The sequence below is a fragment of the Thalia democratica genome, chromosome 6 (assembly GCF_965202585.1).
Source record: "Thalia democratica chromosome 6, ktThaDemo2.hap1.1, whole genome shotgun sequence".
Taxonomy (NCBI): Eukaryota; Metazoa; Chordata; class Thaliacea; order Salpida; family Salpidae; genus Thalia; species Thalia democratica.
In genome coordinates this window covers 44,348,329-44,373,553 of record NC_139170.1, presented here as the reverse complement: position 1 = coordinate 44,373,553, position 25,225 = coordinate 44,348,329, and the positions used below count along the sequence as shown (strand labels likewise).

At 24.3% G+C, this 25,225-nt stretch overlaps 1 protein-coding gene across 1 annotated transcript; it reads left to right on the top strand.

The window, feature by feature from the left end:
• Positions 1–390: 390 nt before the first annotated feature.
• Positions 391–5,794, top strand: LOC145839121 (uncharacterized). The gene is made up of 6 exons (XM_082946731.1): positions 391–451; positions 1,558–1,729; positions 3,799–3,959; positions 4,236–4,352; positions 4,845–4,907; positions 5,109–5,794. The coding sequence occupies exons 1-6, from the start codon at positions 391–393 to the stop codon at positions 5,792–5,794; spliced, it is 1,260 nt and encodes a 419-aa protein (XP_082802857.1).
• The last annotated feature ends 19,431 nt before the right edge of the window (positions 5,795–25,225 follow it).

The window sequence follows — 25,225 nt, the reverse complement described above, 5'->3', positions numbered from 1 at the left end:
AACAACTTTTTTAAAGCTCTAATTTCGCATACTGTATGCTAGAAAAGGTATTTATTATAATTTATAAGCATTAAAACACTATTAGCTAAACTTAGTAGTTAAACAACATAACTTGTTTTATGGTAACTATAGTTTGGAAACGAACGTTTTAAAAAGTAAAAACTTTGAGCTAAAATCAACACTTATACTAAAATTTGCTTTTTAAGCATTTTAATGTTTTGCACAAGTTTGTCAATTTTTTTTTGCTTGCGTTTTTCTTTTAGTTAAAAACTAAAACACATTTTAACTTATTCAGCAGTATTTGCAGAGTAACAGCAGATTTAGTGTTTTATTCAACACAGTTATAAAGTCTCATTTTTACAGACGTTTACATTTATTATGAGTTTAATAATGTTTTCCATTGTCTGGATATACATATCCACTTTCATTTTGGGATCATTTGCATACAAAGGTTAGTTACTTCATTATTAGTTACACTTTTATTTAATTTTAAAACGAAAGTATTAAGGTAAAAATGTTTGAAAACTATGGTATAAGTTATTATAAGTAGTTAATTTTGATATGTTTAACATAGCATTAAAACGCAATTTGCATACTTTAATCTCAAATAAAATTTTATTGTTGGTTTATCATTAACTGTTCAGTATTTAAAAAAGTTTTTCTCGTTAATTTTATAAATTAGATTTCTAGGTTACTATAACTAAGCTTTGACAGTTAATGTATTATAGCAAATTAGTCTGTCGTTTAAAACTACTATTAAGTATGTAGAAACTTTAAAAGATTGTTTGAGGTTAAACAAAACCTTATTGTTTTATTATAACAACATTTACTGACATAAAACTAAAAGTCAAGACTTTTTAAACTCCAAAACATTTATCACATCAACTATGCAGTATTAGCTAACAAAATAAAATTTAATTTATAAACAAACAGTTGCTACTTTTAAATATTAATGTTAATAAGAAAGTTAACTTGGCCTTTTATGATATAGAATATTAACCAATTCATGTAGAAGAACATAGTTTTGTTTAGTTTAAAAACATATAAAATTAACCATACAAATTTATCAGGATTTAAAACTATTAAATTAAACTATTTTCTACTTGAGCTTACTTAAAATGAAATTTCATAAAAAAACCTACACTTAACAATTTATTTTACTTAAGGAATTTATTTAATAATATATAATTCTTTTTAATTTTGCACCAGTAACTTTTCAAAAAAGTTTCAAACTTAAAAACAATGCATTTTTAAGGTTAAGTTATCAATTACTTAATGAGGTGAAACAAGTAAAACTTATTTAAGACTCAAATCATAATAATGACAGCCTACATTGCATTTTGTGATATACAACTTATATATTAAACATTTAATCAGCTGTCGACTTTGATAAATACATACCAAGTTAACTAACGTAAACAACATTTATATTAAATAATACGTTTATATCTTATTTCAATTTTATAATTTTATACAACTGGAAATATTTTTAAAAGTTAAGAATTTACGTATGCGTATCTAGCCAACACTGAACGAAAACACTTATTTTTCTCACAGCGGGGAATTTTCCCTCAGATGAGGCACATTCGCGCAAAAGGAGGTCCATGTTGGGTTTCCACACCGCCATCAAGTGTTACAATTGGGAAGTGGACGTTCTGGCCAGTTACGCCACCTACGGCTGCTTTTGCGGCCCCAGCGGTGACGGAATCCCCATCGATGAAACTGACAAGTTTGTTTGGATAAATAAAACTAAAAAAGCTTGATTAACTAAATATTCAATTGTTCGTTTTTAAGAATTTAACAGCATAGTAGTTATTCAGTTTGTAAAAGTTTTTTTTGTTCGCTGGTAGTTTGATATTATATTTAAAAGTTTAATTTTTTATTTTTAAATTTAAAATTTTTGGTACGCTCAAAATTTTAATTTACATTACTTATCATAAACATAAACATCGTTAGTTTTTAACTAATTCAGCATTTTTACTCATTTTAAAACTTTTAATTGTTAATTTATAAGTGAAGCGTAGTTCATTTTTAGGTAAGCAAAATTTTATATCAGTGTTTAACTTTGTTCAAAAAAGTTCTTAGATTATTTGAAAAAAAGAATCCCGTTTTTAAGCTAGAAACAGTTAAAGTCTTACATAGAAACTTAATTTATTTTTCAAATTTTAATCTCCAGATTTTTTTATGTCTTATGTTAACAGAAAGTAATTTTAAAATTATTTTAAAGTATTTAAGGTAGACAGCTAAAATATAATTTAGATTTGTTTGATTTTAAAGATTAATTTTCTGTTAAAAAGTTACTAATTCGTTTTTATTTTTGTTAAAGAAAAATTAAATTATCACTCTAACGATGAGCTCTGTGAAGTAGATATTTTCAAAAAATGAGCACTTTATCATAAGTTTAATGCAAAGTTTATTGTTAAATAGCTTAACATAAACTTTAAAAGTAAAAACAGTTGCCAAAAATTTTGCGAGTAGCTTAAACCGAATGCACAGTTCACATTCAGGGCTTGCAGATACGATTACGGTAATAATGAAACTGGTAATCGATTTTTAAGCTAGTAATTGGGAATTATTAAACTATCAGCTCAAAGCGTCGCGTGGGTTCGAAATCTACATTTATCAAAATTGCATTGTTGTGCTAATAACGCGTAAAATTGTACTTTAGAGCTTTTGATAAAATTATAAAAAATACTGTTAAAACAAACTCGTGCGTGATATATAAACTTAGAGGTTTATAAACAAATATAGGTAATAATTAAAGAATGATCGTTTTTGTTAAGATTATCGGTAAATCTTAATAATTTTGCTTTTATTAAATATTAAATAAGTTAAAATATCTTTTAACTATTTGATGTTAAAACTACACGAAAAACTTAACAGAACTTTAACGACCTTACTAAATACAGTTTTTAGTGAAATTTTGTAAGATTAAAGCATTAGATAACGTAAAAAATCAAATGATGAAAAAAACTATACGTAATTAAACCAATCTAAACCAAAATAAAAAGTTATTTGCAAGCCTCTAACCAAATGTTAAGTTAAAACGTTTTTTAAATTCTTATATAGTTTTCAGCCATGTTTTAGGTTTTTATATCTGTTTTTTTATTAGTAATTAAATTTATTTTAAACTGATTTTGAGTTAAATAAAATGAACTACAATTAAGCAACGCATACTTAAACAGCATGCTTAACTTAAAACAATATTATTCTTATAATACCATATTTACAAACAAATGTTAAATCAAATTAAGTTAGTAGATATTATAAAATTTTCTTACAACCTTATTTTACAAATAATCTACTTAAAACTGTTTAACAACTTTGAATGCGCAAAAGTTATTATTATAATAAAGTTAATTAAAAGTGTTCATGTAACTGGTTTTACGGTTGTTAACGTTCAAATAAAGTTTTTTGTTGATAGATTTTTGTATAAGTTACAAACTCTCAACAGTTTCATACTAAAATCTATTCACTGTGTGTACAAGACTATTAAAATTTATTTTATCACTAAGAAGTTTATTTGTTTATTTGTTTATTTGTTTATATTATGTTTAAACTAAAAGAAAGAGTTGTTCTAACACAGATTTTTTTTTTAAATAGTTTTTAAGCAAAACAAAATGCAACCCACTGTATTCTCAGTACATTTTGAAATCACACAGTTAACAAACTTTTAATATGTTAACTATAACAAATAAACATCACTGGAAATATCCACGACATGTTGCGGTGCTTTTAAAACCAAAAAAAAAACTAATTTGTCAAATAATAATTAATTTGTCGAAACAAACACTACAGTTGTTGCAAGACCCATGATGCTTGTTACGCAAGAGCGAACGCGGAAAAGCCCGAACCAAGCGGGTTGTGGGGCAGGTTCGTCAACTACATCCACGAAAAAACATCCAACATGCTGGTCGGGTACCAAAACGAATGCACCAACGGAACCATCCTCTGCCAAAGTTTGTTGTTTTCAAAATTAGCAAAAGTTTTTTGGTTGTTATAATGGTTTTTTGATTAAAAAAACAATTAAAACAACCTCCCACATACTTTTAGCTTAGTAGGTTATTTAACTTTTAAATTGAAAAGCATATATATGTATACTTTTTAATCTACATACTTTACAAACATTGTTCTTTCATAACTGCAGTCGAAATAAATTTATTTTAAACAGTTTTACTTAGTTTAACGTTTGCATGTTTTGCTATTTTTAAAATTGTCAATTTATTTTCACACAGCTGACGACACTCATGCCAAGGCATTGTGCAATTGCGATAGAAACGCTGCTATTTGTTTTGCTAAAAACTATCACACTTTCAGGCCTCAGTTTCTAAACTTATCCACTGAAACTTATTGTTAGTTTGAACTTTTGGTATTTTGTAATGTCTGTAGAGCATCGTTTTTTTTACTAATGTAAAAACTTTGCCGAACTCAGCACAAACATTGTTGTACTACAATTTAAACAGTAGTTTACTATTAATTTTATTAAAAATAAGTATTAACTAAATAAATATTAAATTGATTTTCGTTTTCGTAAAATCCATAATTGAAAGCTTTTATAAAAGCACTTATTTTCTAGAAAGCTGTTTTAGCTACTTTTAACAAAAAAATTATGTTTAAGAAGTTAGTTAAACTCGTATTGTGATCGTTAACAAAACGTAAATAAACTTAAAAACTCAAATTACTTATAAAACTAGTGTATGTGGCAAAAAAGTAGTGTATTTTTTATATTTTGTCAATTTAGAGTAAAAAAATACAAACTTTTTAGAGTTGAATTTGTTTAAAAAAGACAAATTTATGTTATAGTTAATAAACTACAACTTAAATAACAACATATATTTTTAAAGGTTATGACACTGTCAATAGATCAAAATTGGATTATACCGTTCCTGAACATATCAAGCAACAGAGTAAGTTTTTTTTATTTTTTACAAAATACAAACATAATTTGTTGTAATAGTTAGCTGCTGTTACCTAAAAGTTTTGAAAAACTATCAGTTATAAAAGGTTTTAAAAATGTGAAACCTACTTTACAACTCAAGAGTTTTTTATTAAAAAAATATATTCAGCTACTAAGTAATTATCCAAAGTTTAAACTGTTTTTATTTCAGAAATATTCATCACTGCTGAAGGTGTGCTAATTGAAAATAGTAATTCCACAATTAAAAACTATTCAGAATCAACTATAGTGCCTGAAGTGTTGAACAAAACAAAATTTACAACAAGTAAGGCTGATCACACTGCAGTAACGAGAAAAGGTGACAGTAAGGCTAAACAGACTGAAGTAAACCCGACAGTCACCACAAATCAACTTACAAGCGCTCCTCTAGAAAAAGATAACACTGTTTCGAAAGATCGAACTTTAGATGTCGTAACAACTAGTACAATTTCGAATACTTTAGTAGTGACTACCAAGAATAGAAAAGTACTCAATGGCTTAGGTTCCAAAACAGACCTTGATAAAAATAAAACCAACACGCTAGTAAAAAGCACCTCAAAAGATGTGATTCCAACTCAGACGTCGACAACTGTTGAAAATGCAGATGAAGACATAGAAACAAACGTTGACACCTCAACAAGTGAGAACGAACTGGGCACACCTCGTGAAAAGTACTCAAGAAACTTCATATACATGGTCGCCGCCCTGCTCGTCTTCTGCCTGTGCTGCTGCTACTTCTTCGTGTGGAGGTATTCCAAGCTGCCCCTCTTCCCACACAAAAACCATCCCGACTTCACCAAAGGAGTTTTGACCGAAAAACCGCCGATTGAAAGTTCGTACGAAGAAATGAAGGTGTGATGGGAAGGTGTGTGTAGCGGTGGAGTTGTTGTTTTCGTTGAAACAATTAACAATGATAAAAGCTGTAGGATAATTTTAAGAAGTAGTAAAGGGGCCACGAGGCTTAAATTTGAGACTTACACTAGGTTTTTTAGTTGAGAATGAAAAGCGAAAAAAAAGATCTTAAGCGTATATAATGGTAGTTTTCTGAAAAATTTTGACAAAGGAGGCCTTAGATTTTTTATTTCCTTAAAGGCGGAATAAAAGTTTTATGAAACCCTTATGTTGATAAAACTTATTTAAGTGATCGACTTAAAGAAAAGGTTACAGGACAAATTATTTTCTGAAAACTTAAACTTTTTATATAATCATTTGAACCACATATCAAAAAGTAATTAATAAATATAAAAAAGATATTTATTTCACTGTCTTAATAATAATATTGTACTTTTTTTTTAAACAAAAGAATCAAGTTAATATCCAATGAAAACAAAACTTGTTTTGTTATTGAGGTTTTTACTATATATTCTATAAATGATTTTAACATAGCACTTTTCTTAAATGATGCAACTGTCTACTAAAATCATTAAGCATTTGTTTATTAGAATGTGAGCTATAAATAATATTTTCAAGTCAATTACATTTACTTTTATTTCCTAATTTCTTTAATAAATAGTGGCCCTTTAAATGTGCTAATTTTCATATAATTATTAATTTATTGATAAATGTTTTTCAAACGTTTTTATTGCTTTAAATTAATGTCGTACCAATCCTCAGTGTTAAATAGTTTTATTTATTTTCACTTTCCTGCTGTACTATATAATTTATTTACATTTTTATGATTTTACTAGTGAAAGCTTTTATTGTTTTTTAATGTTAAAATTTCTATACGAAAGTATTAATTTTATCCAAATCAAAATGGTTCAGTTAATTATACCATTTTTTATAAATAATATTTTTAAATCAAAATTATTTTTGTACTAAGTAGTAACACAATTCTAAACTAAACTATAAAAACTTTTTTTAATTAAATATAGCAAGTTTTAATATTTCTGAGTTATTTTTCAAAAATACTCCTTTAACTATATTCGTTTTTATTTTTAAATTTCTGTAAAAAAATAAATTAATCATTTTTAAGTATTTAAAAAATACTAAAATTCAATAAAAATATTCAAAAAATATTTTTTTTAGTATCATAGTTTGATAATCCAGTGAAACTCAAAATTGCCTGAATTATATAACAAATATTAAGAATTAAAATTAATTTCAGTTGTTTTAGTTATGGACCAAAATTTATGAGCTCAAAAACAAAAGTACAAAAAAAATGTTTTTTTTTGATAGAAAATTAAACTATTTTTTTAGTGGTATATAGATCGGTTGTAGTAAACAAATAATTTAAGTTAGCTTCAAAATAAACCAATTGAATCCGTAAATTACTACACTTTGTATAAAATTAAAATATTATTTAAAGTTAAAACACTGTTGATAAATAAATTGTTACAACACGCAGAAATTAATCGCAAAGGTTCAAGATTGTCTAGCTAAACACTGTGTTAGCAGAAAACCTAATGTTTAACAAGAAAATTGTTAACTAAGTGTAAAAAATCATAAAACTTTATCCTAAAAATATATCTCAGAAAACTCGTACATGAAAATACTTTAAAACTAGTAAAATATTACACTTTGTTTAGCCTTGATAATTTTTACTAGTATAAGATTTTTAAGTCTTCAGTAAGTTATAAAATGTATACCAGTATATGTGTGTGTAAATATTATTCCTTTTAGATGGTTTAATCATGATGTTTTTTTTATAAAAGTGCAGATAATTTTAACTAAATAAATAAACATTGTAGTTTTATGTTAATATTTTATAGTAAAAAGAAGTTGAAATTTTAGTTAAAGTTAAAGGGGTCTTTATTAAGTTAGTTTGGATTTTTAGTCCAACACTAAAAGCTATTATAAACATTAACAAAACAATTCTAAAAAGAAGAAAAAACTTTAGCTTAGAGCAGAAATAAATATAAGTGTTTTTACTTTTTTAGAAAAACTGTATCAGAGAAGTAACAAGTAAAAACTAACACTAAATACAAGCATATTTTTCTTGTTTTGACAAAAATTTTACTTTCTAGTTGTTTTGTTAACTGAATTAAGAATCGTTTTTTTTTAGTGTAAATATTTACAACTACATACTTTTATTTGTTTAGTATATACAAAAATGTAAATGTCAAATACGAGTTTTTTTTTGAACTGATATAGAAAAATGTTTAGGTAAAAATTTGTTTTCAATTGTTTTATGTTATGAATTAAAACGTTCACATCAAGTTTAACAATAACGAACTTTTGTTGTCTAATATTTTGATTACAATATATAATTATGAAGACTTAAAATTTATAAAAACAAATATGTTATTGTATTACAGAAAGTTTATCACTTAGAACTTCCTTTAAGAATTGATAAACTTTTTTTTTAATAATTTGTTTTATTATAGATGTGTTTTGCTATAAATTTTATGAAATTAATTTTGTTTTATATTCTATTTCCGACTTTTTTTATTCTTGTGTATTCGAATACTAAAAAGGTTTAATTAACTTAATTTTGTCTTATAGAACATTTAACCATCTGTTTTAAAGAAAGATAAAACTTAATGGTTAGCCAGATATGATTTTGGAATTGATTTTTACAGTTTTATTTTAATTGACATAACTTACATTTTTTTAAATTTGAAGTGCTTTATTTTAATAATTTGACAAACCACCGCCTTAGTTGCATCTTTTGAAAAATTATTTTTTTGTGTACAAATCATAACAACAAAAAACTAATTTAATTGTTACTGCCGCGAGCTTTATAAATGAAATATTTGCATTGAATTAAAGTTGCTTTGCTTCAAGATAAAGAAAGAACTTATAAAATGTGCGAAAGACATTTATCATTTAAAAATTACTATTACAAGACAAAACAATCGGTTTTATCAAAAAATTAAACATGTTTAACTTCGATGTAACATTTTGCACTGAAGAGTTTTTAGTTTCTGAAACATGCTAATTTTGAATACTTAAATGTAAGTATACTAAATTGTTAGTAAGCTGTTTAAATTAGATAAACTGTCAATTAACCTTAATGTAAAAAATATCTTGAACTTAAAAATGTTTCAGTAAACTTAAACTTTATGATTTGTGCTTTTATTTTTAAATTATCATAGAAATAAATAATAAACGTTTTTAAGCTTTTTACAATAAGTAGCATTTAAATCTCATTTAACGCTAATAGTCCTTTTATATATTTTTTAAGTTGGGCTAATAGATTTTACTAAAATTTGTTTAAGAATATTATAATTCTTTGTTTAATTTCGGAAATAAATAAAGTCTTATCAAAACTAAATTTAAAATAAAACAATCTGAACAACAGTTGTAATAAATAAATACATATTTCTAATAAAAAATCTCAATATTTTAAATTGATACCTTTTTTTATTATTTCAGTTAAATTACCTTAGTGTGACAAGTTAGTTTTTTATTTAATTAAAAATTATTAAAAAACTTCTGGCATTACAAAAATGAAACAGCAAATTTTAATTAGTAAATATAACTTCAAGATGACCGATAATGAAGAATAATAAAAAGGTATTAAAAAGTTTTACAGTAACTTACGTTAGTTGAGTAGTTATACCTCTAACTATGATAATCTTCAAATATTTTAACACTGTTGAGATTCAAACGTGAAATAGAAAAACACTTGACATAAAATAATAAATCTAAACAACTGAAAATTAATAAATACATACTTATAGTTTATTGTTGAAACCTTAACATAAGTAAAGGTAGAAAAAGTTATAATTAAGTATTAATTTAATTATTAAACGTAATCACATGGTTAGTTTGTTGATAAAAATTTAAACAGTTAGTTTTTAAAAGTTTGACAATTACACACTAAAATTGTCTTAATATAAAAAAAAATATCTAACCAAAGTAAACATTTAAATTAAACAATAAGGTACATTCTTAAACATGCCTATGTTTTTCTTCAGGATATTTTGCTTAAAGGTTTGGTTTTATATTTGAAGACAATTTTTATATATGTATTTTACTTCTTCAGTCTTTTTCTTAGTACAATAAAAAAAGTAAAACCTTATTTTTTACATGCAAAAGCTCTTCAGATTTTAACGAAAAAAACGTTATATATTATTTATTACTTACACTAGGCAAGTTTAATTTTATTTAAAAATTAATTACCTTTTATTAATAATTAAAAGCAATTTTGTATGTTTTAACGCTTTAAATCGATTAGATTAAATCGTTTACATAAAAATAAAATTCTTTTTTCAAAACAGAAGGTTGCAACAAACAATATTTTAGTTTTAACTTGCTGTTTTGTGCTTGCTAGTTATAAACAAACTCAAAACTAATTCTAAGAAATATTTTATTGTAGATTTACACTTAAAATTACCTACTATTACAAAAAAATTAAATATTTTTTTAATCAAAATTAATGCTCCAATTAATAAGGTACATTTTTTTAAACAACATATGTTTAAATATAAAACAAAAAACAGTGGGTACAAAAACATCTTTATGCAACTGCTTCAAAAACATAATAGTATAGGTACATGATATTTGTTTTATTCAAATAATGAAAATTTGTGTATATTTTTAATAAAAAAACACTAAGAATTGATTAAAATTACCATGGATTTTGATAAGCTATAATGTATTCAAACATAAACTTCCTTAAATTTGTAAAACTAAATAAAAAAACTACTTATCTATATTATTTTTTAATGATTAGAGCTTACAAAGTTTAAAATCAGACACTTGTTATTTAAAAATTAAAAATAACACATGAAGTGTTTTTACGTTGTTACCGGTTAAAAAAAATTTTTAGTATTATTAAATAATTTAAAGTGTAAATAAGATATCAGATTCAGATACTTAAAAGAATAAAACTGAAAAATATAAAAAGTATGTAAGTAAGTGTAAACTCAAAAACGTTTGTACGATATAAAAATCAGTACAATGCGTTTCGTAATTTGTTCATTTTTATTGTAAAAAATAGCTAATAATATAATAAGAACCTTTTAAAACAAATAACACAATAAACAATAAAAAACAATCAAGTATGTATAAAGCTTCATCAGTGTTGAAAAGTGAGTTGATATTGATACTAACAGTTACAAAACAACTTATGTTAATCACCGGCAAGGCTAAAAACCATGAAGAGCATCGATGTGAATGTTTTATAATTTTAGTTAATAATGAAATGCAGGACAAGTTATAATACACTAAATTTTGTATTTCATTTCGTTTTATGGCTTAGTTTGTTGTTGTTTTCAAATATAAACTTATTTCAAAAAAAGTTTTAACATGCATTTATAAGATTAGCTAAAACATTTAAATTATACATTAGCATCTACGTTACGTTTAATTTATATTTTTAAAATGTTAGCAGCTATGCCACTAAACCAGGGGTCGGCAAACTGCGGCCCGCGGGCCAATTGCGGCCCGCGAAGGGTAAATATGCGGCCCGCGAGCACGTTATTTTTTTGAATGGAATGCGGCCCGCGAAAGAAAAATGTGTGGCCCGCGAGCATGTAAATGTGGCCCGCTGAGCAAAAACATATTTCAAGTTAAATTTTTTTTCAGTAATTCGATTTAATTTAATTAGTTTGGTTTCAAGTCTCTGTATAACATTTTAAGATGATTAGAATGAATTACTGCTTTTAGTTTAAAAATGTGAAAAAGACAGATTAGCATTCTAACAGGATATTTTTCTCATTTTCATAATAACTTCTTTTTTACAATACCAAGTAATTATCTTAAAAATGAATGTAAAGAGTTCTTGGATTTAATAAGTTAGTTAAATAATATCTATTTACTAAATAAACTAAATGCAAATGTTTTCCATTTGGTACAAAAGTAATGCACAGTAATTAACTAAAGAGTCATTTCTTTATAGCTTAGATATTCTTTTTCAATATTTGTCATACCTAAGCTTCTTGTATAGAATTTTTATTTGTAAATGTTATATTTTAGTGTAAAAACATTTAAAATAACATGGTAATAAAAACTAAGGTTTATTTGATATTTGTTTTGAGACATTTTAGTTTTTAGAAGGTTTTTTTGCACTTAAAATTAATTTTTATGCACACCAACTTTAAAAGATGCTAATATTTAAAACCACTTTTTATTTAATACATTAGTTAGTTTAAGCTTAAATTAAGCAAAAATTTTCAATAATGTTGTTTCTACACGTAATATCTAAATTTGTACAGACACATTTAAAACAATATACATGACGTAAATTAATATAGTTTTTGTTAGGTATACATTTTCATTTTCAAACATTGTTTTTGTCAAACTAAATTAATTTTTATGCCTTGCATATCAATACACACAATTGCTTTTTTTTTGGAGTTACCTATTTATTATAAACTAGATTTAGGGATGGTAAATTTATTAAGTTTGTACATTGTTAATCAAAGTAGTTCAAATTCAAGCAAATAAAAAACTAAACATTGCCACACACTCAGACTATCACTATTTGAAGACTTCAAATCTCAGGCCAACTAAGTCATTTTTTAAAGTTTTTGCTATAATTGTTTTTTATATACAAAAATATCAGGAATGTTTTTGTTGACTCAGGCTGGCTTTTTTTGCTTGAAAGAGTGGAAAATTAAACCTATGATGTATGTTTTGCTTAATCAACAGTATGTTTTAGTATGAGTTTTAATATATGTTAAAATTTAAGTCTTGCAGCTGATATAATAAAAATCGTTATTTATATTACTGTGTATATATAAGTGTGAACAATTAGTGTTGCCAAAAAACTCTAATGCCAGAAAAGCTTTGAATTTGAAAATTTGTGCTTAAAAATTCTGGAAAAAAACTTGAAGTGAGAAATTTTTAAAAACCTGGAATTTTAAACAATTTTTACATGTAAAGTATTGAAATTTCGATTTGACACAAAAAATTTACCAAATAAATATTTTTTTATTAATAAATATATTAAAGTAGCTTAACAGTGTTTTTTAATATTGATGTATTTTTTGCGACATTTTTTAAAACGTTTATTAAACTTTATACTAAAAATAAAAGAAGGAGTGTTCATTCAAAAACTTAGTATTGTTGCATTGCACCTTTACTTGTATATTTCACCGACTGTTGTGCTTCGCGTTGGAACTAAACCAAGAAATTCTACTAAAATGTCAAAGTTAGTAAAAATATCTCCAATAAAAATTCTCAGATGAGTAATAGTTTTTCTATTAGTGCTCTCATGATAACGGTTTGATTAAAGTCCTAATTTGATTTATGCGACTTATAACCTAAATGCATTTCCTAAACACTACTTCTTGTTGTCATTGAAGAAATAAACAAAAGTTTTTCATTACCACAAAGATAAATGCTTAAAAAATTTTCTATTTATAAACGTTATCTCATTTTAAGTAATAAATTTTGCTACTTTATAACTTGTGTTAAGAATTTTTTCTGATCGTTCTGTAGTTACTGAAGATAATCATGTGCTTTGTTAGAACTGACCTTGTTGATTTGTTTTATTATCGTTTCTTGCAATAACTCCTAACTAACGTTTTTTTTATTCTTCTAGCTAGTCTTGTATTTTACAATTACTATTTTTTAATGCATTATTATTATTGCAGATAACGAATTGTTATAATGCTTAGTAAAAAATAAGTTTTTCTACTTCGTTAATTACTCAAAAAAGTTTTATAGTTTTGTTAAATTTGTTTAAGAAACTTAATTGTCCATTCCAGCTGACTTATATTTTTTTGGCATGTAATTTATTTACTGTTAATAACCTTCGTTATTTTTTATGTAGTGAACTTTATTTTAACTGGGTTGCTACACAAACAGGCTGTTATAAAAGCTTGAAAACTCAGGTTTGTATGAAGTTTTGATTTTAAAGATCTTAGAATATTTTTTATAACTGTAGCGCAGTTTACTAATTGTAATTTTTTCTTTTTTCTTGCACTTTGTGTACTTTTTGATAATGGTGATATTTTAATTAGGTATTTAAGCTTGATTAAGAACTATTTATTAGCTTTTTCAACTTTTTAAAAACTTAGGCTGGTATGATACAACTCAGACATGTTTGCTTTTTAAGTGGCAACCATGTAAAAGACTAATTAATAATAAGTTATTTTATTAAAGTATTCGAGAATTAATTGTGTTAAAGAATTTGTTTTAGCTTTCTGGAATACAAACAGGTATAAATTTTATTAAGTTGACTGATTGCTAAATTCTTTAATGAGTTTAAATTATTTAACACGTAATACTTTTTTGAAGTAAATGTTCTTAGAAATATGAAAAAAGGGTTGATAATATAACAAATGTATAATAGTAACCCATAAGTTATTTTTCAAGTTAGGTTTTTACAGAGAGTTAGGTTGTAAGTAAAATTAGAAAAGTATTAAGTTTAACTTATTAAGTGCTTATGAAACTACATAGTTTATTAACACAAAAGTATAGTAGTCAATGTAAAATCTATTCTAATAAATAATAATTTAAATAGGCATTCTATGTATAGCTAAAAGTCATTTTAAAAAATAAGGTGAATAAAAGTAAAACTTTTCTCTAGTTTGACTAAAACTAAAACCAAAAGATTATTCAAATGTCACTAAAACTAAAACTGCGGCCCACGAAGACTTTGGAAACTTGAAATTTGGCCCGCGACTACCAACTGCCTGCCGACCCCTGCACTAAACGCTTCCGCAACAATTAAATTTAATCTAAATAGCATCCTACGCACAAAAGACCAGTAAAAATGTTTTCTATACAGTAAAACGTATCACAATGCAGAAACATTTGCGCGTTTCAAGTAACGTATCATTACCGATGCAAATGTTCAGAACTATTTAGTTACAAATAAGGCAACTACATGTTGATAGGTCAAACAACAGAAATAACTGTTACTTTTTAAATCGTTTTAGGCTTAAAATAAAGAAATTAGTTTGTAATTTCAGTTTGAAGATAAACTTGTACTTGTTATGTTTTAGGTTGTAGGCATTCCACTATGTAAGATTTATTTTAAGCGTTTTTTTTCAAAATTTAAAGATTGTTGGTTAAAATAATTTTGTTTCATACTGATTAGTGAGTACTTGTTTTGTAAAGTAACCTATTTGTTTATAAAAGTTTCATTTGTTTTACATGAAGTATTGCATTAAAACAATTTTAACAATCTTAAACAGGCCTAAATAGTTGGACTGAATAAAACTGCACAGTTTTTTTTACGCCAAAATTTTAAGAAACAGATTTAAACGCTTATCGCTCTCAAATTGTACTTAAAGATTTTAAAGAAGAAAGTAAACCTGTTTGAACTGAAACAAAAAGCACAAATGAACTTGGCATTAATGTAACTTACTGCTACAGTCGCTCTACTACTGCATGTTTTTGTGCTTTATAGTTAATAAAACTTTAACTTTTACGACATCAAACTTTGTAAATTAAAAGTTTTGCCTCCAAATATTATTTTAAAGTTAATTAGTAGAAGAAAAAATTTTTAATTAATTAATCACTTAAGTATTTCAAAACCTGTTGTTCAGTAGTACTTTTTTTACAAACACAGTTAAATATAAATCAATCAATTATCATATTTTTACAAGTATAAATCAACATCAATGTATTATTATTATTGATGAAGTGTTAGAAATAGTCTTGCGAAAGTTAAATAGTGAAGCTTAATTAAGATTTAAGTTCCTTTGAAATTACGAATATAACTTTGGAATATAGTAATTTTAGTTGAACAAAAACACTGGTTCTTCTCAACATATTAAAACAATAAAATGACTTATTAAGTACTAAATAATGTTCAGTTATCAAAGTTTTGTATAAAAAAAGTCTTAATTTTGTTTATCAGCACAAAACACCTAAACAACTTTCACTATTTCTAATTACAAACATTAGTTGTCGTTACAAAACTTGTAATCAAATGTTATTAAAAGTGAATCATTAGCATGTAAACAAAATTATATCATTTAATGGAACATTGATTAAATTTGTGAGTCAAGTAATTAAATTAGTCGACATCAAAGTTTTTTTGAAAAAAAAGAGGTTTACTTACACATTTCTTAATCTGTTTTTTGACTTTTAAAGGTGAAGACAAAATACTTTAGAGTTTAAGTTGTAATAGTTTTTGGAATTGAATAAACTTTGTCTAGATGTTATTATTGCACTTATTCTATTATAACGTTATTTCTAAAATATATAAAAAAATAATTTGTTTTAAATAAACAGACATTTTTCGTTTCTATTAAATAAATCATCTTAAAAGTAAACTAAGTTTTAAAGCATAAGTTTAACAAAACGTTATTGATCAGTATAGAAATTTTAAGAACTTAAAGTTTTAAACATTAATTGAAATAAGTCCAAAAAATAAGTTTCTTTTCCAAACACTAATGAAGCAATATTTTTACGGTTAATTTAATTAATGTAAAGTTTTCAAAATAAAACGACCTTATCAAGAATACTTCGATTATCTTTCATGTAAACTTAATTATAAGTTTTTTACTTTATTTTTGTAAGTTAAACTAAGCTTGGCCAAATCGGAACGTATGATAATTTTTAATCTGTTGTTCGAACAGCACTTTGTAGATTAAAAGGATTAATAATTGATTTGATCCGAATCGTTACATAGTAAATCAAAATATTTAACAGTAACATAATTTAATCAATTTGAAAGCAAACGAAATTAATTAGTATAGTATTAAAAACAGCTTAAGAGTGTGAAATAGTGAGTATTTTTATAATTATAACTGAATTAAATTTTGTTTTAGTAAAAAATTGTTTTAAAAATTTAGTTCAGAACTTTAGAAAACAAAAGTCAAAAACTTTACAAATACACAGTATTTTTTTTGTTTAAAAATATAGAACAGTATCACAGTGATTGAAACTTAACAAAAGCTAACAACTTACTTTGCTAGAAGTACTCATATCATTTAGGTGGACTTTTCTATCAAATTTATATATGTTGTTTTAATAGATCATACTTTTTTCTAAAACAGAGTTTTAATTTTAGCTTGTTTTTGTCGAGTTAACATATGGTTAAAATACTTTGATTAATCGTTAGTAGTTCTTAGGTAGATGAGTAAACTTTTTAATATTTTGTTTAATGTAAAGTATATTTCCTGTCGAGCTAGCAAAATATAAACAAGTAATTTAGAAGTTTATTGAAAAAAAAAACGAAATAAAAATATGCACAAACAAACTTTTGGTCAAGGACTTGGGTGCACGAAAAGAAAGGAGTCGCACCGAATCGCACACCCTACATAAGTTTTGTTTACATGTCATGTGCTATAATATTAGTTACTTTATACTATTAACATTATGATATGTACTTTATGATGTTTTTTAGATAAATTCGTTTTACACAGTAAAACAATATAGTTGATTATAGTGATAATTTTCGGCTTAATTGATAAAAACAATATATTTACTTTAAAACATTGTAAATATTTTTTATACATAGTTTTAAACTAAAATTAAATCTGAATATTTTTTTTTTATTGTTCACTTACAAATTTAAGTTTTACAGCTAAATACACTATCTAATTAAGTGATAATGTATAGCAATTTGTACCACAGAACGTTATGAAGAATTAAATAAAAAGTTAAAAGCTTTTACCGTGAGATTTTTTTAACTAATAGTATCGTGTGCATTTTTACATATTTTAAAGTGTAAAAGTTTTTTAATCAAAGTTTAATAATACGAAAGGAACACTTAGTTTTATGTAAGTAAAACTTTTACAATTAGTTTTCAAAGTTTTAATGTGTTCTATGCTCATTTAAAATATTAAAGTTTAGATATTTTAGTATTGTTTTTCGTTACTAAAAATTTTATTTAAATAAAAAGATTTTAATTTCAGTGTTTTTCTTACATGTAAATTTACAATTGATTTTAAATATTATAAGCTGTAATTTCAAGAAAAGGACAAAAAAAGAACGAACTAAAATTCAAAACACACGAACACAAGTTTAAGTAGAATAAAGGATAGTAGTTTTTAAAGTCGTCATCAAACTATGTTTATTTGTATCACAAAAACGATTTAACTTCTCATAGCAGCAAAGCTAATTTTAAAAGCTTAACTAGTTTAATAAAAATTAAAAAGCTTATCAAAATGAAGTTAGTTCTAGAACTTTTTTTTTGTTTTAAAACCATATTGTTTTTCTTAAATTTACTTGATTAATTTTAAACGTAAAATATTTTGCACGAATGCAACTATCTTACATTATTTTAATATAAAGTTTTTTTTTCGAATGTGAAACAGCTACTAATATTAATAACCAAAAAAAGGGATGGAATTCGTTTAAACTTTTTGAATTATTTCAAAATAGCTTAAAGTATTTCTTCCAAAAGTATCTCAAAAACTTGAATTTTTATTAAATAATTTCTTTCAACAAAAAGTAGTAAAAATGTCTAAGTATAATAAATTAACATACAATCACGTATATCGGTACCCTTTATAAAAAATGTGTTGTTTGACATTTTATAGGTAGTAAAAATACTTGATACATTTAAACATCTATATGAGTTTATTCATAAAAAATATTTTAAGTTTTTCTTACTAACCATTGTCACTAAAATTGTATTTTTAAATTCAGGAAAACTTACTTAACAATAGCGTTTTATCAACATTTGTACTTATGAAAAAAGTAAAGTCTTATAAGTTTATTAAAATATCATGAATTTATTTTTAGATGTAATAACACATTGCATCTAATTTTTTATTAACATATTAATACAAATAACAAGTTCATTGCATAAATTTCGCTGTAAACACAACAAAACTACAAAAATATTTTTTCACAAAACTATTTTGTTTTCTTTTTGGAATGTATCTAAAAACTTGTGTAATATTTTACAACTAAATACAAAAATAATCTAATAATTTGTATCTGTGTCATTAAAACACTGTGTTCAAATTACAAATTTACGTTGTTCTTCTTATTTAAAGTTAAACAAAAACTTAATTACCGTCAACAAAAAAAGACATTGTATAGTAAAAAATGTATGTATTTTGGTGTTATAGCTCGTTTTATTCTGTTTTAATCAAAATAATTACAGTTATAACGAGCTGCATTTGAAGACCCTTTAGATACTTATTTTTTTAACAAACACTTTTATCAATCACTCCGACTAAACAATTAGCTAAAACATAGTTACTGTACTTACATAATAAAAACCTTTAATGTTCGATAAAAGAAAGTGGGCATGAAACACTTCCGCTTAAGCAGATGCGCTAAAGTAAACTTCAAACTGCTAGTTCAATATCCTGTGATTTATAACACGTTTTTTAAAGTTTAAGCTGTAAGTTTCTTGCAGTTTCAAAGATGTGCTTGTAGTGAATTTTATATTTAGTCTTTAGTGTTTTGTTCACTAGTTCAGCTTTGTTTTAAGCACAACTATTTAGCTAAATTTTGTGTCGCATGAGCAATTAAAAAAGTGTTTTCTTATTTGTAGCCTAGAGTTTTATTGCTAAATGTAACAGTTTTTATTTATTGATTTACAAGCTAAATATTCAAAAATAAATTAGAAATTTTATACTTCAAGAGCGTAAATTAAAAACAGCATCTTAACACTTTTTAAAAATTACATGTAATTATACAAATATAAAATAAAAGTAGTTTTCTTAAAGTTCGAGCTTTTGATTTTGTAATAAACTATTTCAAGCTTTATTAGATTAGGTCTTGAATTTTAATACACTGAAATATTTTTCTTTAAATCTGCACTAACTACAAGCAGTGTTTAAAATCATATATTTTGCGCTTCCTACGAAGAAATTTATATAGTTTATGTAAAGTCTTTGTTAAAATAAACTTTAGGAAGATGAGTGGATATGTAAAAAACAGAGATAAAGTGTATAAAACTAGTGTTAATAAAGAAAACTTGTTTTTAAATAATGTGCTGTTAAAACTCAAAGCTTTTTTAAGTGTTTTATACTTTACAATTTTTTTATTATACTATATATTTACTTTTTAATATACTTTATATAATAAGATAAATAAGAATTATAAGTATGATTGTAAGAATTAATTTGTAAATAGTATGCTGTAAATTGTAATGTTCACATTAAACTGCACTTGTGAAAAGAACAACATGATTTATTCAATGTGCTAAAGTTACCTTTCGCAAAGTTAACGTAACGTGATCTTTACTAACATCCTTGGTTTGAAAAAATTGATACTTTTATATTTATAGTTTAGTTTTTTAAATCGAAAACTTTTTTCAATTTTAGTAAAACATGAGTGAACTTTAAAATTTATTATTATTGTTGGTAATTCAAAAATAAAAGTAATAGTGTGTAAATTAAACTAACATAAAGGCATTTTTTTATCTGTCGAAGTTGTTGCCATAATTAAAAAAATCTTAAAAGTTTCACGTACTTTCAAAAGTTTCTAAAGCAATATTCTCCTTAAAAAAGCTGTTTTTGATATATATATATATATATATTTGATTTATTAACAGATGCTTTGCAAAATTTATAAAAATATACAATAGAAAAGAAACATATTGTTTTAATTTAAACTATGTTAAGTTTTAATTAGGTTAATTATGTTTTAACTCGGAAAAGGAGGATCTAATACAATATATAAAAAAATAAATATGTTGATCTTCAAAGAAGGTTAGTATACCTAATTTAATTGGTACGAGTTATCACTACTAGTTGTAAATGATTCTGTGGTCTTAAACATTTAAAACTTAAGTAAAGTTTAAAATCCTTTAAGTGTAATTTCTACTAGTTTAGTATTCGACACAACTACATTGAATAAATATATTGACTAAATTTCGGAATTTTGATAAGTATTAATTTACAGTAGTATAGTTTTTTTTTTGAAGTAAAGTTTTATTGTTTTGTTTTAAAAGTAAAAAGTTTTATTTGACATTTTACTTCATTTTTTATTTGTATAAACCGTGAACTGTACAAGTACACAAACTTAGGTGAATACGAAAAAAGGTGCAGCCATAATATTTTGGATTATTTATCAATTTAATATTCTAGTTATTAATTACTTCTTAATAGTTACATTTGTATATTTTTTCACAAAATAAAAATATAATAAAAAAAGTTGTTCTAAACTTTTATGCTGTTATTTTTGTTTATAGAGTTTGAATCAGTTAGTTTAAAATGTAAGCAGTAAAAGTTTAATAAACAAAAAATAATTTTACTCGTGCCTAGCTACAGTTTGCACATAAATATTTAATGACTTTTTAATGCTTATGACGTTTCAGATTAAATCTTTTAAATGTAAGTACTTTTTTGAAAGGTTTGAAATTTTCAAATAATTAACTTACTAGAAAAGGAATACTTTAATAGTTCAGAAACAATCAAGACTTTAAATAGTTAAGAAAACAGAAATTTCTAAGAGAATATTAAGGAACAACTGTGTTTCATTTAATTTAGTTTTTAAATTTAAAAATATTATTTATATGTCTGAAATACTCATGACAAATTTAGTTTTTGTAAAGATCTGGTAGCTGTAGAAGACAAGCTAATTTGTATTTAAAAAATGTTTTATTTGTGAAAACTGAAATACATCAATTATGAAAATGTTCAAGAGTATGTTTTGAATTACGTTAAACCAGCTTAATTTTTATTTTAGTTTTGTAGACAAAGTGTTTTACATTGCAAGGATTCAAACTTTGAGTTTATTTTTGTTTTTAGTTTAACTGTATGTGATTTAATTTATAAATTCACCAGTAAATTTTGTTATGTTTTTAAACAGAATTTATTTTGAGACCAGCTGTTTTTCTTTTCGAGTAATTTGACATGAGAAAAAAAAGTGTGAAATGCTTTGTTTCGTTGTAAAACTCTTATGATAATAAGTCATTGACCAAAAATTTTTTGCTTGTTTACAAACTTATTGTTTGATAGAGACGTATTTATAATTATGTTCTTCAAGTATAGCCGCAAGCTTAATTTTGTAAGAGTTTTCGAACACAAATTAGTATTGCAAAATCTAAATAAAAAAATATTTATTTTTATAATCTGCAGTACAAGTTTATTTAAAAAGGAGTAACAAATTCTTTTTTTTTGTTTAGATTCAATAAAAAAAATAGTTTAAAGTGTATTTAACTTTTCTGTGGTAAGTTTTAGTTTTATTTATATTTCCTATATAAGTACAATTAGATATATTTAAAATGTTATGGAAAGTATTAATTTTAATTAAATGTTTGTTTATGGATTACGATCAAAATACTAAGAAAAAATTAGACACTTGCTATTTATAAATTAAAAGTAAAACAAAAAGTGTTTATACTTTCTTACCAATTTCATGAAAAATATTAGTATTATTTAATAATCTAAACCCAGTATAAGGTATTATATTCAGATACTTAGAAGAACAAAACTGAAAAATATAAACAGTATGTAAGAAAATTTAAACTTAAAAAAGTTTGTAGGATATAAAAAATAGTGCTAAGCGTTTTTAAGTTTGTTCATTTTTATCTTAAAAATACGGCTAATAATAGAATCTCAAGCTTTTGAAACAAATAACACAATAAATTTTAAAAAACAATAATTTATGTATAAAGCTTTATCAGTGTTTAAAAGTAAGTTGATACTAATAGCTATAAATCAACTTTTGTTAAATACCGACAAGGCTAAAACCAAGCAAACATTGATTTGACTGTTTTATAATTTTAGTTTTATAATGAAATGTATGGCAATCTATAACAGACTAACTTTAGTTCTTATTTTAAAATCAAAAGTAAAATAAAATTATGTTGCTCAGTTTATTGTTATTTTAAAATAAAAGTTATTCAAAAAAAAGTTTATACATGCAGTAATAAGATTAGCTAAAACATTTAAACTATACATTACCATCTACGTTATGTTTAATTTATATTTAAAAAATGTTCGCAGATATGCTACTAAACGCTTCCGCAACAACTAAACTTAATCTAAATAGCATTCTATGCACAATAAAAATTGTTTCTATTCAGTAAAACGCAACACAATGCAGAAACATTTGTGCGTTTCAAGTAACGTATCATTACCGATGCAAATTTTTTTTACTTCAATATAGAAATTACCATATAAGTAAAGTTTTGTGGAAACTATTTTAGAGGAATGCTTCTCCATGTTTGTTATAATTTTTATTTAAAAATTTAAATTTTACAGAAATCAGATAAATTTTCAGTTAAAAGCTTAGTTTAAAAATTAACGTGCTTTAAAGTGTTATAAAAGCCAATGCATTCAACTGCGTTTTCAAGCAAAATGCAGATGTATGCATGCAGTTCAAGAAACGTATCATTAAATAAGTTTACAAAAATTTACGCGCCTTCACTCTGAAGAAAAAGGAGCTGTGAACAACAGCAGGTATAAATTGCAAGCTATTTTTAACTTTCTTTCAGTTTTTCAAGGTATTGTAAAGGCTGCAAGTATTGTTTAACTTTCAAGCCAGGTATTTTGAGTTAAATTTTATTTCATGTTGCAGTTGTTAGTTGAAATCTAGCTTATTTTTTGTTTTTGTATCTGACTAATGCGTGTTTTGAAACTTTATAACTGCAGTACTAAAAATTAATATAGTGTAATTAAAATTTTAATTTTTTGCTTATTCTTGTTTAGCAATTATCAACATAAATCAGAATTTATCTATTTAGCACATGCAATACTTATAGTCTATTGTTTAAGCGAGATTAATTCGATTAAACAGATTAGTGATCAATTGATTGAGATTCTTATTCAAATAAGCTTAGATTAAAAATGATCATTAAGAGCTTAAATTTTGATTTCTTTTTACATTTTGTAAACGAAAACGTTTTATTCTTTTAAATCTAGTAAAGCAAATTAAGTTTAAGATCTTTTTGATCAATACCAGCTAGGTTTAATTTATCGACATAATATAAATTATGACATTGAAAAAAAAAATTTAATAAAAACATTTTTGACTAACAAACTAAATAGTTCAATAATACTTACACCTCAAATGTGCTCTATTAACCTTGAAAATTAACAAATGATGCTCTTTAGTTACCTTAGGTTTTAAATATTTAGGTGACTTTTGACTTAACTAAAACATTTTCAATACAAAATTTTAGTTGCAGGTGTATAATGATTTAATATTTTTAAAGTAACAGTAGACTATTATAAGACCAATTGAAGCAGTTGCTTTTTAAGTTTATTTTAACTAAAACCAGTTAGGTTGGTATTTATTTATCATTATGGCTAAATAATATTTGCAAATAAAGACAATAGTCAAACATTTATTAAATTTATCGAAAAAAGTTTGTGATTGCTAAAACTTCATATTAAACTGCATACACTGACTTTAGTTTTAATTGTAAAGTACAAATTATCAATAAAAATTAAATAAACAACATTTTTACGTTGTTAAGAATGTAACAAACATAGCATAAAAACTTTGAACAAACTCATAGTACTTGAATAAAATGAACATATACTTAAAGCATACAACAAATTTTTTATTTTAGTTTTAGTAAAGCTCATCAAAGTGTATCTCGACAGGTAAATTAAAGGTTCATTTAGCTAAAAAAGATAGTTTTTAATAGTTGCAGTTAAATGAAAAATTATATTTATATTTTAAATGAGCTACAGTTACCTTTGTTGAGTTTGTTGCAAACATGCGATATGAGTAATATCCTGCGTTTAAGAACATTTAAAAAAAGTTTTTAAGCCTACTTGTTTTATGCAATGTTAAATGGTAAAAAGTGTTAAAGTTTATTCAGTATTAATCAACTTCTTAAGTTAGTATAGTATAATAATAACTGAAGGTGAAAACATGATAATAATAACTTTTAATTTATAATTAGTAATTTTGGTTGTTTGTTTGAAACTGTTACAGTATTAAAATAGATGACTACAATTTATAGTTTTTTATATTGCTGAAATAAAATGTCTGATTTTAAAGTTTTTAAACTTTGAAAGTATCCCAAAACTTTTTATTAACCAGATACTAAGTTTTTTTTTGAAAAAAGTAAGAAAGTAATCTACTCATATGTGAGTTTTAGTAGTTTTTAATTTACAAAAGTATGCTTAATGTAATTACAATTTTCAAATTAAATATAAAAAAACTGTGTAAATAAACTGAGGTTACTCTTTTTATGTATCTACTTATAAAATGTAAATATTCTTAAAAATTAAAAAAGTTAAGTAAGGGATAGGAAACGACAATTAAAAAATTAATACATTACATAGGGTTTGTTGTTAACATCAAAGAAGTTTAAACAAAAGATATCGGATTAGTCGTTAAGCTAGAAGATTATAAAACTTCAGACTAATGTCAAGTTGGTTCTAACTTAACGTGCTATTTGTTATTGTTCAAATGTGATTGCAGCTTATTAGATTAACATCAATTAAGATAGAAATAAGTTGTTTAGCTATTTACGATTAAAAATAAAGATTTAAGTTATACTGATTTAGAATTTTTTGTTCCTTAAATACATGGTAAATGGAAATGTAATACAAGCAAAAAGTTACTTTTTAA